The sequence below is a fragment of the Cygnus olor genome, chromosome 1 (genome assembly GCF_009769625.2).
Source record: "Cygnus olor isolate bCygOlo1 chromosome 1, bCygOlo1.pri.v2, whole genome shotgun sequence".
In the NCBI taxonomy this organism is placed as follows: Eukaryota; Metazoa; Chordata; class Aves; order Anseriformes; family Anatidae; genus Cygnus; species Cygnus olor.
In genome coordinates this window covers 54,777,918-54,793,096 of record NC_049169.1, presented here as the reverse complement: position 1 = coordinate 54,793,096, position 15,179 = coordinate 54,777,918, and the positions used below count along the sequence as shown (strand labels likewise).

Here is a 15,179-nt window from a genome sequence, read left to right as displayed (position 1 = left end):
CTGCTGCCTTCTGCTTATAGAGGTCACATCTCCTGCCACTTGGAAGATTCCCATCGTAACAGCCAGCATCAGCCACCTACCCCAAGCAGCTACATAAAATTGTGATGTTTCACCTGAAGTAGTTTCATTAATTTCAGAATCAGTTCAATTCAAAGGAGCCCTAATCTCTCAGGCAGGGAACTGGCACATGAAATGCCTCAGTAACTAACCGCAAATGCTATTTCACACAGCCACGTATAAAAGCCTAGCTCTGCCCCAACATCTTTGCTCTCTGAAAAGTGTAAAGAAAAAGTAGTCGTCATTGCAGGAACCCTGTTAATATTGGCATGTTCACAAATGAGATTTGATTCTTCGGTTTGGTTGATCCCATGCATAAGGCCTGCAGGCAGAGTACCAGACTTGACGTGGCTATATATAAACCGAGTGACAAAGTTGAATTCTTTAAAATCTTTATTTTTTGGTCTGAGAGCACACAGGCCGCAGAACACAAGACAGTTCCACACATTAAGCTGTCTCCTCTTTTGCAATGCGATCTTTCTTGAGTGGTCCCTGGAGGAGCAAATAAATTATGTTAACAGCAGTCTATTGCACACTGATGACCACATCACATCCCAATTACAATGCTGCAATTTTTACTTAATTTTTCTCCTCTTGCTACAAATAAGTCTTCAATGACACCATCTGTTCCAAATCCCAAGTCCCAACCCCACAGCTTCAGTGGAAAGCTGAACCTGGCACAGCCAGGCTGCACCAAATTAGACTTCAAATTTCAGAGGAGAATTGTTGGTGCCACCTAGTGGGGAAGCTCCTCTGCATCCACCGAGCACAGGATGACACAGAAAGGACGCAGGGACTGCAGATCTGCCCTCCCAAGTGAGGAACTGAGACCACCACCCACAGTCCACCATCACCTGGAGTTGCTCTCAGATCAAATGCAGTGCCAAACCCCTCCCCACAGGTGTCACTGAACAGCACAGCTCGGCCCTGGGGTAGCCCAAAGGCCGAGCTATAAACTTATTAGCCAAAAACACAGTACCAAGATATGTGCAACACAAACGTGCCAGATTCTCGAAGTGTCCTTACCATGAAAGACTTCTTTTCCTCGGCTGTCTGGAAGCGGCCATGACCGAATTTGGAGGTTGTGTCAATGAACTTCAGGTCAATCTTCTCCAGGGCCCGACGCTTGGTCTGCACAAGCAGGGACTACAAGAGAGATGATGGTAGGTGAGTACAGCAGCAGCACCCTTTCTCCTCATCACCTCCATGGATAACACCTCTTAAGTCACTCCGACCTCACACTTCAGCTGCTAGGCACAAGGCACATTTGCTAATAAGCTGTCCCACACTTCTGGCAAGGCTGAGGATGCCACACCGGCATCAAAAGCAAGCCTAAATCTGCCTGCTAGTATCCTTGTGATCCACAAGGAACCTCAGCCCTGAAGAGCATCCTTCATTAGAAACAGACCTGGACTGAAATAACTGGGGAAAGGACTTATGTGCTACGCCAGAACTCATTAGTACCAGGCGGTTTTGTGTGCACGTGTTCAGCAAGTCTTTCAGGCCTTTCTTTCTGGCTGGTAACATGAATCCCCACAGCCCAGACATCTGTCTCAGGGGCAGTGCAGCTGCTCCAAGTTGTTCCTACCCATCTGACAGGTGTCTGTACTACTCACCTTGCGCAGGGTTAGGACCCTCTTCTTGGTCCCAACGACACAGCCCTTCAACATGATGAAGTCGTTGGTCACCTCACCGTAGTGGACGAAGCCTCCCTGAGCAGGGAGAGAACAGTTAGTGCTCGCTAAGAGGCAAGATCACTGATCCCATGCTTGCTTACTGCCTGATGCTCTGTGCTACTTCTGGCTCTTGGCCATTCCTACATTCACTGAAGTCCCCATTTCTTCTACTACCTTTTACTGATCAAGTTTCTTGCTGCTGTATGACTTCTGCTGAGAACAGCAACATCAAGAGGCTGACGAAACAGCAGAAACTGCTTCCCTGGCTAAATGATTCCTTATTTACATGAGCATCATTCCTAGGTTTGTAACATCCCTCTATACTGCTGCCAAATACTAGATGCAGTAAGCACAAGTTGCACGAGTCAATGCTGAGAATGACTCAGCAGCAGCACCACCTCCCACAGCAGCTTTTTCCTCAAGAGCTCTTCATTGAATCATTTCACATCTCCTACCACGCCCATTCGCCTCCCAAGACTGCCACTCTCTCCACGCAGCTGCAAGGACTCACCAGGGGGTTGATGCTCTTGTCAGACAAATCATAATCAGTTGAGGCATTGTTTTTGATCAGCTTTCCATCCTTGATTTGGTAACCCTGACCAATCTTGTAGATCTAAAATGACAAGAACAGTAGGAACAAGGGTCAGGCATCAGTCAGAATGCAAACAATTCTAGCTTGGGATGGAGAAGAGTATCCGTTGTACTTGATAACGTGGCCATACAAGGATTTTATGGTTATCCACTGTATATGGCTATGGTTACGGCACCCCAAATTACATTCAAGCAAACAGAGCTAAACTACCAAAGCAAAACTCTCCACCCTATTCCCTCTCCTGCAGGGAGTGAGCCTGGCCAGCTCCAGTTTCCTCCCAGCAGTTCAGAGGCACACACCTTCTTATTGATTTCAGTTCGATGGTGATAGCCCTTCTGACCAGCACGGGCCACGGAGAAGGCCACGCGAGCAGGATGCCACGCACCAATACAGGCCACCTTGCGCAGCCCCCTGTGAGTCTTGCGGGGCAGCTTCTTGGTGTGCCAGCGGCTGGTGACACCTGAAACAAGAAACCAAAACAGCGTTCTAACTCTTCTCAAACTGTGATGCTGTTAAAATGTTCAACTAGAGTTTGCGACACCTTTTGAGCTGCTGTCCCTGGGCAAAAGGGAAACTCAGACCTAGCACCCAAGAACTACCTGCTTTTCTTGACACACCCTGTCCCACAGCTCCCCACATCCATCCCCGGCTGTCCTGGATTGTGTTCTCAGAAGGAAGGCAGCATGGAATGACTCCTCACGGATGTCAGGCGCTGTGCCCAGCGCTTATTCCATGGTCTCATCACCGAACTGTGACAGCAGTATCTCCTCAGCTCTTGGCCCATGCATTTGTGGCAACTAAAAGCCAGGATTTCATTAAAAGTTGAACCCTGACAACAAAGAACGTCCATGTGGTTACCTTTATATCCCTTGCCCTTGGTGACTCCAATGACATCTATCATCTCATCCTGGCCAAAGACAGTTGACACAGGCACCTGCTGCTCCAGCTTCTCCCGGGCCCAGTCCACTTTCTCAGCAACAGTGCCACCATTCACCTGGATCTCCATCAGGTGAGACTTTTTCTGTCTCAGGGGAAGCAAGCGCATCTAGGACACAAAGGTTGAAATTTAGTTCCTCTTCAAGACAGACCTCGTATCAACTATCCAGTACTATTCTAATCCGGGCCTGATCTTTTTTTTTTGGAACTGAACTTACTCTTTTTCTAAGATGTAAACTTTGAAGAACTGAAGTGAACGATTCTACACTAGGGGGAAAGGCTGTACTGTGGCTTAAATGACAAGTCACAGCATCTGGGAGCTAGATGCCGACCCGCGGACCACAGGACTAACAAGTGCCTCTAGTCCCACAGCTACCAGCCAGGCTCCATCCAGCAGTGACAGGAGCCAAAGGCCACCACACTGCAGGACACTGGGTAGGGTCATATTTAGCTACTCCCACTATATTCAGCGCAGAGGGATTGATAAGACTATCATCAGCAGCTGCAATGCTGTCTTTGCTGTCTAGGCACTGGAAGCTAGTTTTATTGAATAGTCAAGTCCTAACTAGAGACCTTACAGCACTTACAGCCAGCTCAAAGATGTAATTACACCCCCAAAAAGGTCTGGCAGAGCACTGACAGCTAGGGACACACTGTCACTACCTCCTCCAGTGGCCACAGCTGCCCTCAAGGCTACTCACCCACACTGTGAGCACACACTGCATACAGAATGAGGACTACTGGTACTTTTCACGTGCTCAAGTTATCACCAGACTGCCAGGTGAGCAGAAGTCTCGCTACTGAAGTGAAGCAAGCCTTACGCTTGCAACCTTCGTTGTTTCCACTGTGTACCTGAGTCCTGCAGACACTTACCTGAGTGTGAGCCATGACTCTAATAACCTGGCAGTATTTCTTCATGCTATTGAAATCTTTCTCCAACTGCTTTTTGCCCTCCTCATCTTGCCATTTCTTGCAGTATTTGGTGAAGGCCTTCTTCTTGGACTTGTGCCTTCAGGAGCAGAGCAGAGACAAGGTTTGGCTAAGCCCTTCATCGATCCCCCACGGAGAGGGGACGAGCGGAAGGAGCTGCCACCTTAGCCGGCCTGGGCTCATTGCCAGCTTCTAAGGAATCTTTTCCACTGGCAAGCGGAGCCTGGAGCTCATCAGGCAGAGGCAAGATTGCCAACGCTGAGCGGAGCTGCCATGAATCCCAAAGCACATTAATATTCACAGTACAGAAGGCAAAAAGACTGTAGAGAGATGTTGAACAATTAACAGAGTAACAGATCTTTAAAGCCACTGTGTCAGATGACCGCTATCTGCTGCAAAACACCCTTGTAAGCCTGAGCTATGCCTGACAGGTCGTTACTGTAACACCCGTGAGAATACTTGCACTGCTCTGACGTCTTCTCAGCCTGCGAAGTTCATAAACAGGCTGCAGGCTCGAGACACGCTGGAGCCGTACTCAGGCAAATGTGCATATTTGAATCACAACAACAGTGCCTGGAACGGCAATCAGAACTAACACTCGTCTTCCCCTTTCCTGAGAAAACAAGGCCACAGTCAGGACTCGACACTCAACAACAAGCGCCAGAGGCGATTTCCTTATGTCCGCCCGTCGAAGCATCATCACGTGTAGCCTGCTGGGGAGATCTCAGGCAAAAGCCAACGCTGTCACCCCCGTGCCATGAATGACACTAACACTAAGCTGTCATCTTCTCATAAACACTGCTCTAACATGGCATGCTATTAGGCCAGGTCACCGAAGCCAAACATTAACTGCAGAAAAGCTGCCTCAAGAAGCTGCACTAAAGTAACTTGCAACCCAGATAAAAACGAATGTTAAGTCACAGGGCAAAAATCCTGCTCTCTTACCAGTTCTTGTAGAAGCGCCGCTTACACTCATCGCTGATGTGTTCAGCAAAGATGGTCTTGAAGCTGCGGAGACCACGAGGGGTCTGCACATAGCCCACAACACCTACGATGACCATGGGAGGAGTCTCTACTATAGTGACTGCCTCAACCACCTCCTTTTTGTTCACCTCTGGAAGAGGACAAATACAACAAGTCAAAACCAGCATCAGCTGTTAAGCACCTTCTGTTCCTCCTCACTCTCAAATCCTTCAGTTACATGACTCAAATTCTTTTCACAAAGGCAAAGATGATGCATGGCAAAGAGACCTGCTGAAAATGGTAATTTAGAGGCTTGAAGAAACTAGAGACAGGCTCAGCAGGAAGCAGAGACGAAGCCAGATAAGCAAAATGGATGGCAGCCAGTAACAGAACTAAATCAGGACTTGACAATCGGCAAGGAAACACCAAAGGTGATTTACTCATGTCTGCCCATAGAGAAGAGGTCATCATACGTAGCCTGTTTGAGTACAGGTAAAGCAAGATATCAGGCTCCTGTGTAAGTCACTACGCATGTCAAGAGGACCATTAATAAGACAACCACTCCTAGACAAAGTCTTGCTGCTGGGACATCATTCATGCTACAATAGGATGATTTTGGGGTGCTTTGTAACCCACCCATCCACTCAAGAAAGGCTTTGAATTGGGTGAAGTCTAACTAGAACTAAAATCCACAGCTACCTATGACCTAACAGTTCATCTTTCATCATTTGTAAGAAAACATCTTCCTCCATGAAAGAAACATTAATACATACTGGATCCAGGTCTGTCAACTTCGCGGACAATGTGGGTCATCCCAGCTTTGTACCCCAGGAAGGCAGTGAGATGGACAGGCTTGCTGGGGTCATCTTTGGGGAAGCTCTTCACCTTGCCCCTGTGTCTGCTACTGCGCTTGCGGGGCAGGAAGCCCAGAGACCCATGCCTGGGAGCTGAGAACTTGCGGTGAGACTAGAAAAAGAAAATAAATATTTAATGCTTGCTTCAGAGATTCACTTAACCCCATCTGACGGCCAGCTGCCAGTTCTTATCATTAAGATAAAAACTATATATAGCAAAAGACTTTTTACGTTCTTGAAATCCTTGGTATCAACTGCTTGGCTTCTGAAATCCATTATAATATTAGACTATAGTTTTTATTCCTAGGTTTCCTCGATGTCCCATTTCAAGCTCATTTTAAGAAACCACTGAGTGCCACTCATTACAGAAGCACATGTGCTGTAACGTGGTCACAGCACACCACCAGAATTTCAGCACACCCTACAAGTCTAGGGATAGAGAAGCACAAATACCCTTATAATATTTCAATAAAACTATAAAAATAAGGATAGTAGAAACAATTCTAAGTAGAAGCAATGAAATAAAACATTTTAACTCCCATCTTTGAGCCAGCTGTTTTGGGTAGAAATACACCCATTAGCAGCCGTACAGTCTCCCCTGCAACCTGAGAGTTAAGTAATACTGGGTAACACAAAGCCACATAAAGAATAAAAAATTACCCGTCCCATCTCACACCCGAGTTTAAGCAAAATACCCCCGTTAAAAGACAGAGCAACAAGCAACAATCGAATAGGTCCTTTAAGAAGGACTCGCTACAGAAGCCGCGTTAAGCAGAGCACGTTTAGAGCCATCCATAAGGCCATTTCCCCCCACCCGCCCCAGAGGCCCCACACCGTGCCCGGCAGCCCCCCGCCGCATCGCGGCCCCAAAATGAGCCCCGCGCCGCCTCCCCGAGGAGCGGAGGCACAGCGGGACGGAGGCCACGCGGCGGCCGGGGCCGGGATGGCTGCGACGTGCGGCGGATGGCGCGGCCGGGCCGAGCCAGGCCGCGATCGGTACCCACCATCTTGTCCCCGCGCCGCGCCGGAAGGGCCGGACCGCCCCGCGCGCACCCTACTTGTACGGGGCCCGCCCCCCAACAGGGAGCCAGGCGTCTCGCGAGTGCGGGATCAAAATGGCGGCGGGGGCGGGGCTGGCGGCCATTTTGGGCATGTCAGCATGGGTGGATGGGCACAGGGGTTCCCGTTCTGTCGCCCCCTGAGGTGGCATCTGTGCTCGGCTACCCGACCCCAGAGGGTTTGGGGTGGGGACAGCGCTGCCTTGGCCCTCTGCTCCTCGCCTGGCGTTGACGGTGGCAGCCGCAGGCGGTACAAAAGCCTGAGCCAGCGGGTATAGTGCTGATCGCAGTCACTTCAAGCACACTTAGCATCTTCCCTTTGTCATACAATAAAAAGGTTTTTATAAAAAGCCAAACACAACAACAACAACAAAAAACAATGCTGTAACCAATGCCAAAACATGCTCGTAGCTGAAGGAAGAGACAAGACAGGCATCAGCGGGTGCCTCGCTATGTTCCTGTTTTTTAAGTTGTCCGTCAACTTCCACGAGAGTGGAAGGACCAAGGCAGAGGCGGACTCGGATCTGCTTACAGAAAGCTGCCCACGATTGTCACACCATCGTCAAGTTTGGCTAGCCAGCTCGGAAATCTGAATTGGCTGAATTTTGTGAATTAGTTTAGGATGCATTTGGTTGTCTTCCACAGTGCCACGCGCTGAATATGCTGGCCAGCCAATACTGAAGGCCTTAGGTAAGAAAAAGTGCATTGAAACAATTAAGTCTTTCCTGGAATCAAGTTTCTGAGATGGAACCATAAAAAAATATATATATTAAATACCTTGCAGAGTTTCTTGAAAGTGTAAGTGCATACACTTACAAGTAATAACAGGCAACGTTATACTTTAGTTAAAAAAAAATTAACAGGGCGTACATAATAAAACACATGCACCTTCTTAATTCTTTAGCTGTGTCATTTATTATGTTGTCCAATACAATAGCCCAGTGTCATCTTTCAGATGTACATAGCGCTAGAAAGTGTGTACCACTGCAGTCAACCTTCTCGATTTTTTCTTCTACAAAAAAACAATGTTCTTGCTCAAAGCTGTGAGTGAATGCATGCCTCAGCAGAAAATCCTGACATAATGTGTAGCTGTTTTTATTAAAAAGCTCCGTAGTTATAGGTAACTGTAATGACGCAAAAGACGCTTGACAAATCTTCACTGTACTTAAAAAAAAGATATTAGACAATGTGAAAAAACTTAGTAACAACAAAGAAATGAAAACACGTTATTTAAAAATTAATAAGCTAAAATAGGTTTTACTGCTAACATTGGCATCTGTTTTGCTTATATGCGTATCTCAAAACATCAAAAGACATCAAATGAATTATTTCTTGCAGGGACATGTTCTCAAGCGGATTGTGTGTTCTTCAGGGACTGTGTCCCACTGTCTATTTCCACGGTGCTTGGTACAACAGAGCTCCAAATCCAATTAGGGCCTCTCTATGCTGCTGCTGAATTAATAATAAGCAATAACAACAATGAAAGTGATAAAGTTATGCTGTGACAGGGAAACCAAAAGTAAGACTTATTGTGGAACCTGTCAGAGATCTTGTCAGTTATGCTATTCACGCGTTATTTCTCTTGCTCCACGTACAACCACTCTCGGCATACCAATAAGCGCCACGAAGACAAGCTCTGTCACGGAGTGATGCTGGATCTGCTCATGTCCACGGCTTGCTTATGCAGGCGCTTGCACAGAAGCATCTCTGTAGCATAGGGGCGAAGCAGAGATGAAACCTGAACAGCGGGGGAGCTGAAGGACAGCAGATAAATTATTCACTCTCCTTCCTTTGGCATAAGGAAATCGGATAGGACCAGACCACAGAAACTCTCTCAGACTTCTCTAGACCTGAAATTGTGTGAGTGCCATTGCAGGAGAACTGATTTGACACGCGACTCTAGCTGAGACGTGCCCTGAAGCATCTCTGATCCTCGTTGTGGGGCTGTAGTGCTTTCCCTCAGTGTCAGTAAGCAGAGCCCTGGCATCCATTGGAGTTTCCTTTTTTAATCCTGAGGGATACACGGACAGCAAAACCACCAGGAACCAGTCACTAATTAAAGTAATAAAAGTCAGTTTGTTTGTGGGTTTCGCATTTTTTACAGGTTTGAGAGACGCAGGATACCTAGCCAGTGGATGCGGGAGCTAAGGGAGCGGGGAGCTCCACAGGCAGCTCACTGGTAGAAGCCAAAACCAGCTCGGCAGAGGTCCCACCGCTTTGTCACAGGCTGGGGCTGGGAGGCTGGGACTTCAGGGGTGTCCCACTGAGCCCCTGGGCTCCCTGCAGATCCAAGCATTGCTCAAAATGCCCAGGTGTTGTGTTGTTTTGGGTTCAGCCTGACAGCTTCAGCTGGGTTAGTACGCACTGAGCCCTGGCCTCCAATAGCTGGCACGGCATTGGGAATCAAGGTGGACGATAAACCTAAGAGCCCAGCTTGGCTGGAAGCATCCAGGAGGCCCCTGGCACTGTGGGGAGATCAGGGCAAAGCCCTGTGCTGGCGGTGTCCCCAGGGCCAGACGCCTCCTCCCTACAGCACGCGTCTCCCCCTTGCACTGAACCCATCTGAATTCCCACCGCTGGGATGCTGATCAGTGCAGCGGAAGGGCTGCACATTATGATCGTATCAAGTTACTGCAAACATTAATGAAATAGTTAAGCAAACACCTTCCTACAGAGCCAAATCCCGCTGCCAGCTGTGCAGGTGTAGCTGAGAGTTCAGGTGTTCAGTGTGGGAAGGCGACTTACCCACCTAGTGTGAAAGAAAAAAGGTGCTCTGTTTGGAGGTCCCTTATGGATGCTTTGTGAGGAGGATGTTTCATTGCCTGCCTGAATGTGGGAAGGGCATCAGTATGAACTGGAGGGCTGAGGGTCCGACCATGCAGCTCATCTTCCCAAACAGAGCTGGGCATGGCTGGATGTGAAGTGGGACCGTCCATCCTCTCTCTGTCCCCAACCTGCCCCTCAGAAGGTGATGAGGAACAATAGCTGCTCACAGCTATTGCTATTGGGCAACCAAAGGCCGGGCTTTAATTGCTCATTTATCTCCCCTAGGTTCGCCTCTAGCTCCTACACCCTTCTCTGGCATTGCAGGGCTGGGTCACAGACTACCAGTAAAACAAATTCATGCTGGGGCAGGACGAAGTGGTGCCGGAGTGAGCTGAGCACGTTCCCCACGGAACCGGTCCGCAACCTGCTCTCTTGCTGCTAAAACGGGTCTGTGCACAGGTGCGGTCCGGAGGCAACGGGGCCAGAAGCAGTTCAGCCGGTCGTGTTGCTTTGTCAGCCTTTGAGCTCAGTTTTTTAGCAATAAGGAGCCGGAGACGTCCCGAGGTTTGCCTGGTGGAAACGTGGTGCAGAGCAAAGCTGGGCTTTGGCTGTGCCCAGGCTGGCCTCAATGCCAGGCAGCCACAGATGTCACCGTGATGTGATGGTCCTCACCTAATCGCTTCTTTGGGATGGAAACCAGGGTGCGGGCACCTTGCTGGAGGATGTGATGTCCCCCAGGTTCCCCCCCAGAGCATCCCCAAACCTCGTCCTGGTCCCTTGGGATGGGGTTGCCGTGAGCTCAGCGCTCCCAGGCTGGAGCCAGCCGGGTGCCTCCTGCAGGGAGCACCTCCCAGAGAGTCTCAAATCCGAAATACCAGGGGGATCGTGCCAGTAACGTGGGCACACGTGTGCCGGGGTCCACAAGACGGGAGCTGCCCGGGATGCTCCCCAGCCTCGACCTCGCTCCCTGCACCACCTCCCCTCTCCCACAAATAGACCTAAAAAATAGTAATAATAAAGAAAAATTTAAAAAACGCGTGTGCGTGTGTGCGGGTGGGGGGGGGGGGGTTGGGGGGGGTGAGCGCTCCCGCGCGGCGCGCCCCCGCGGCGGCGGCGGCGGCGTGAACGCGCACGGCTCGTGTCCCGCCGCCGCCGGGCTGCCAGGCGCGGCGCTGCCCGGCTCGGCACGGCTCGGCACGGCTCGGCGCGGCCCCGCCATGGACGGGGGCGCCTTCGGAGCGGGGAAAGCCGGCGGCGCCTTCGACCCGCAGGCCTTCCTCCGGCAGCCGCACACCTTGCTGCGGCTCCTCTCCTGGGTGAGGCCGGGACGGGAGCGGGACGGGAGCGGGGCTGGACCGGGTCGGGAACGGGGCTGGACCGGGACGGGCTCGGGGGCGGCCCCCCCGGCTGCAGGGCTGGCAGCCGGCACGGTCCTCGCCTCCCCGTGCACATACATACCTATATATATACGTATATATATATATGTACACCCTCATTCTCTCTCTATATACAATATCCTTCTCATGTGTTAGATCTCTTAAATCGCTGCATGTGATATATATTGCATAATATATGCCATTATTCACACTAGGACAATTATATACGTTGTGATATATATTAGCTATAGTCTGCGTGTACGTGGAGCTGTGCACATATGTGGATATACATTGCTGCGCCTCCGTGCATACGTACCCGTGCACACACATCCAGGGATATGCATGTTTGGGTGTCTGCGTCCATCTCCTGTGTCCGTATTTCCATATATAACACATCCACACACATATATCCACATACGTGCCTGCACACCGCCCTCCGTACATCCTGGATATAGGGCCACACGGGGGGAGAGCTTTGGGGTTTCGTCCCTGGGGTGATGCCGCAGGGTGTGCGGGGCTTGGCCGTGCCTGGGCGAGCGGCTGGGGGGCTGCGGGGGGGGCTCTGTGCTTCCTCTTCTTCCTCTCACCCCTCCTCAGCTGCTTTTCCCCGCAACATTTTTCCCCCATCCCACCCTACGCCAGCGCGTCCCCGCAAGAAGGTCATTGGGATTAAGGGAGCGAGCTGCGGCGGGCAGCCGGTGCGGGAGAGATTGAGGTCTGGGCCGGGAGCAGAGGAGGGAGGGCAGGGAGAGGGAGCCGGGGGACACATGCGCACCGGAGGGGGAGGCGCGAGCTGCCTGACATGAGAAAATAAAATAAAATGCAATAAGCGGCGCGAGGGGAACGGGGGATTAAAGGGAAGGTGGCCACGGGGAGTGCCGTCCCTCCATCCGCGGGGGTCCTGTCTGCGGGTGACGTGACTCGAGGGTGGCTGGAGAGCTGCTAGGTGGCTGGGGATGTGATTAACGCTGGGGGGTGGTCTGTCCGTCTGTCCGTCAGTCTGTCCGGGCTTGTTTACAGCCAGGCTTGTGACTGCTGCGCTGCTGCTGGGTGAGGGGGACACGCGATGCCTTCCCGAGCGGGCAGAGCAGAGGCAGCGTGCCTGCCCGAGGGTGATGGGCGCGGGGTGACCTACAAAGGCTCGCCTGCTTCTAATCTCTGTGACAGAATTTCCTCTTTCTCCCTCTCTGCCTTCTTCTTTTTCCTTTGCTTTTTTTTTTTTTTCTCCCTCCTTCGTGACTTCATTCGAGCACTGCGGGGTTCTGGCTTCCCAAAGGTGAGGCAGAGAGAGAGCAGGAAATATGGATATAATTTTTGGGGGGGGTACCTGCTCTGCTCCAGAGTGTCTCAGGTGCTGTCGGGTCGCTCTCTGAGCTCAGCCCCGTGCTCCCAGGTCCCCCCAGCAAGGAGCACGTCCTGGGGACCAGCCTCTCCCTGGCACCCCACGGTGTTTCCCCATCGCTGTGGGTCTGACCTTGACAGAGGACAGGCTGGGCTTTACCCCAGGTGCTGTCGGATGGACCTGTATGGGGCTGTGGGAGCTCGTGTCCTGTTGCAGGAGCTGGAGCTGCTGCAGGGCAGCAAGGGACCCAGCATGCACCTTTTTTCTCCCCAACAACAGGTTCCTCCCTGTGCTTATCCACCTGCTTGGCCTGGTGTCTCCTCCTGAGCATCTCTCCCTCCCCACAGCCAGGGAGCCACAAGCTGCCCCCATATATTTAGTCATGACTTTTTTCCCCCAAAACTTGAGGCCCTGAAGGGTCCTGACGGGTGTTGAAGTCCCATCTCAGGCTGTCACAAGGGGCCTTTATGGCCCCTTCCATAAATCAGCTGAACTTTGCTCAAAAAAAAATAATGGTTCGTGGTTGTTTCGCCCTTCTCGCTCCCTCTGGGAGAGACTTCAGATGCTGAGATGCTCAGGGCCATCAGGGCAAATCTATTCACGGCTGTTTTTTTTTCCCCGTTTCTTTCCGTGCTCGTATGCCCTTCGGTTTAAATGGTGCTTCTCCTTCCCTGCTGATCTCCCCTGGGTGCATTTACAGGCGGCGAGCGCATCTGCACTTAGTCTGCGTATTGCCGGCTCCGCGAGCCGAACCCTTCTGTCGACGAAGGGCTCGTCCTCGCCGTGCTCTCCCAGGAGTCCTCCCTTCCCACCCCAGGACCTAATGGAAACGCTTTGATGCCTCCTCGTGGCCTTGCAGGCCCATCCGCTCCCTGTGGCTAGCCGGAGACTCCTTTTGGCCAGCTGCATGTGACGAGCTTTAATTAAGAGCAGAACATCTTACGGCTGCTTCCCGAGGCAATGACCTTGTGCCGGGGCCGCGCCGTGTTTTAGCAGACGGTTACGACACCCAAGTGCGTATGGCACTTTACCAACGGGCAGCAAAGCTGGCTCGTGCCCACGGAGCTTGCAGCCCAATTCAGGCAGCGGCAACGAAGGGCCGCGAGGTCGGGAGCGGATGGGCTGGCAGCGGGTTATTTACGTTGCTCCTCGCCGAGGAAGAGATGGGATGGGTTTGGAAGGGAGGATGCTGAACTGTGGAAGGAGGTTAGCGATTCTGGGGCGTCCGTCCGCCAGCTCAGGTTACTTTGGTGCTTTGGAGGGTCAAACAGCCTTGGAGGACCTGAGGTTGTCCCTGCCACTGAAGGTTGTGCCTGGCTCCGAGGGTCCGCAGCAGCTCGTGCCCTCTGCCCTCCTCTCCTTCACGTGTTTTTTGGCCAGTGGCTGCATGGTGTTGGCACGCGATAAAAGGAAAGCGACTTCTGCTCTGAGTTAAGCTCCGGGCACGGTTCCTCACAAGGTCCCCTTTGTGTGTCAGCATCACCGGGGCTTTTGGGGGCCGCTGTCGGTGGGATTGGGCGTGAGGCCATGCCAGAAGACGGGCAGTGGATGTGCACAGCCATGGTGTGCTTCGGGGCTGGGCGCAGCAGGTTGTGCTGTGCCCAGCGTGACATTTCCAGGAAAGACCTTGGAGCAGGAACAAATCACCCGTTAATGGCATCTGCAGATAAAAATCTGAGAAGCGGCACAGAGGGACTCAAGGCAATGTTGAAATACAAGCAAAAAAATTTGCTCTGAATAAAAGAGAACTCTTCCTGGTGGAAAAAGGTGCGATTTGGGGTCACTTTGCTGAGCAGCCACTTGGCGATGTGGGGGGCAGTCTGGAAAGCACAGAGGGACCTGGATGCTAGTGTGGAGAAGGCAGGGTACGGCCCAAGGGAGCTGTCACTAGGAGCAGTGGGACAGAAGCTGCTGTTTGGCCATGGGAAGAGCGTAAAACAGGATGGAGCTTCCCACAGTGCTTCCAGGAAACCTCTTCCTCCCTCGCCATCCGCTGCCCCGAGGGCTTCCCAGCAGCCGTGGGCTCCCAAACGTGGGCAGCAGAAGGGTTAATTGCTGCCAAGCCGGGCGTGAAAAAGAGCTGGCTGGGGAGGAGAGCCTGCTCTGGATCCCACGGCAGGAATTAAGGATGCAGGAATTAGGGGTGTGGAGCCTCTCCCCCTCCCCGCATCACCTGCTCCAGCTCAGCCCGGGGAAGCCGGTGCCATGTGGCTGGCGGCCAGGGAAAGGGGTTGGGGGTTAATGCCACCCATTTTGGAGGAATTGAGGGCTGAGCCCCCCCCCGCCAACACGGGGGGGATGCTCCAGGGTCAGGGCTCGTCAGGACACCGCTGTCCGTGCAGTGCCAGCTGCGGGGGATAAACAGAGGCCTTCTGCTTCCAAGCTGCTGGTCCCACGCGTACCAAAAGCCGCGTGTGTTTTCTTGAAAACGAGCTAAATACAAGGAGATTTAATGATGATGATGATGATAATAATAATCTATGGCTGCGCAGGGCTCTCCAAAGCTTTCCAGAAACTGCGGCTGAACGAAAATGAAAACCCCCTCATCTCTGCCAGGCCGGCATTTGATATCTCCCTTGTCCTCGCATTTTTAAATAGATTTATTCCTGGTTGCTACCAGATCAGGCAC

At 51.8% G+C, this 15,179-nt stretch overlaps 2 protein-coding genes and 1 non-coding gene across 4 annotated transcripts in view; 1 reads left to right on the top strand and 2 right to left on the bottom strand.

Moving 5' to 3' along the window:
• Positions 1-435: 435 nt before the first annotated feature.
• Positions 436-7,142, bottom strand: RPL3 (ribosomal protein L3). Its single transcript, XM_040559197.1, has 10 exons — positions 7,013-7,142; positions 5,928-6,120; positions 5,137-5,305; positions 4,135-4,270; positions 3,184-3,370; positions 2,625-2,785; positions 2,245-2,346; positions 1,674-1,769; positions 1,084-1,203; positions 436-549 (listed from the first exon to the last, which is right to left on the bottom strand). The coding sequence occupies exons 1-10, from the start codon at positions 7,013-7,015 to the stop codon at positions 505-507; spliced, it is 1,212 nt and encodes a 403-aa protein (XP_040415131.1). The 5' UTR covers positions 7,016-7,142; the 3' UTR covers positions 436-504.
• Positions 2,986-3,078, bottom strand: LOC121064250. The gene has a single exon (XR_005816448.1). It is a non-coding gene; the product is annotated as a small nucleolar RNA U83B (small nucleolar RNA).
• A 3,815-nt stretch (positions 7,143-10,957) lies between the features above and the next one.
• Positions 10,958-15,179, top strand: part of SYNGR1 (synaptogyrin 1) — a 12,564-nt gene continuing 8,342 nt past the window's right edge. Inside the window, exon 1 of one of the 2 annotated variants that reach the window (XM_040559209.1) lies at positions 10,958-11,148. In XM_040559209.1, the coding sequence (XP_040415143.1) occupies positions 11,050-11,148 (99 nt within the window). In that variant the 5' untranslated portion in view covers positions 10,958-11,049. The remainder of the gene's footprint in view (positions 11,149-15,179) is intronic. The other variant, XM_040559214.1, reaches the window with a different exon arrangement.

Bases quoted from the DNA above. Each gene is read 5' to 3' on its own strand.
- RPL3 (XM_040559197.1), bottom strand. The intron at 5,306-5,927 runs GTATGTATTAAT...GTCCTCTTCCAG, and splicing joins AGTTGACAGACCTGGATCCA to AGGTGAACAAAAAGGAGGTG. The intron at 550-1,083 runs GTAAGGACACTT...TTGCTCCTCCAG, and splicing joins AGGAAAAGAAGTCTTTCATG to GGACCACTCAAGAAAGATCG.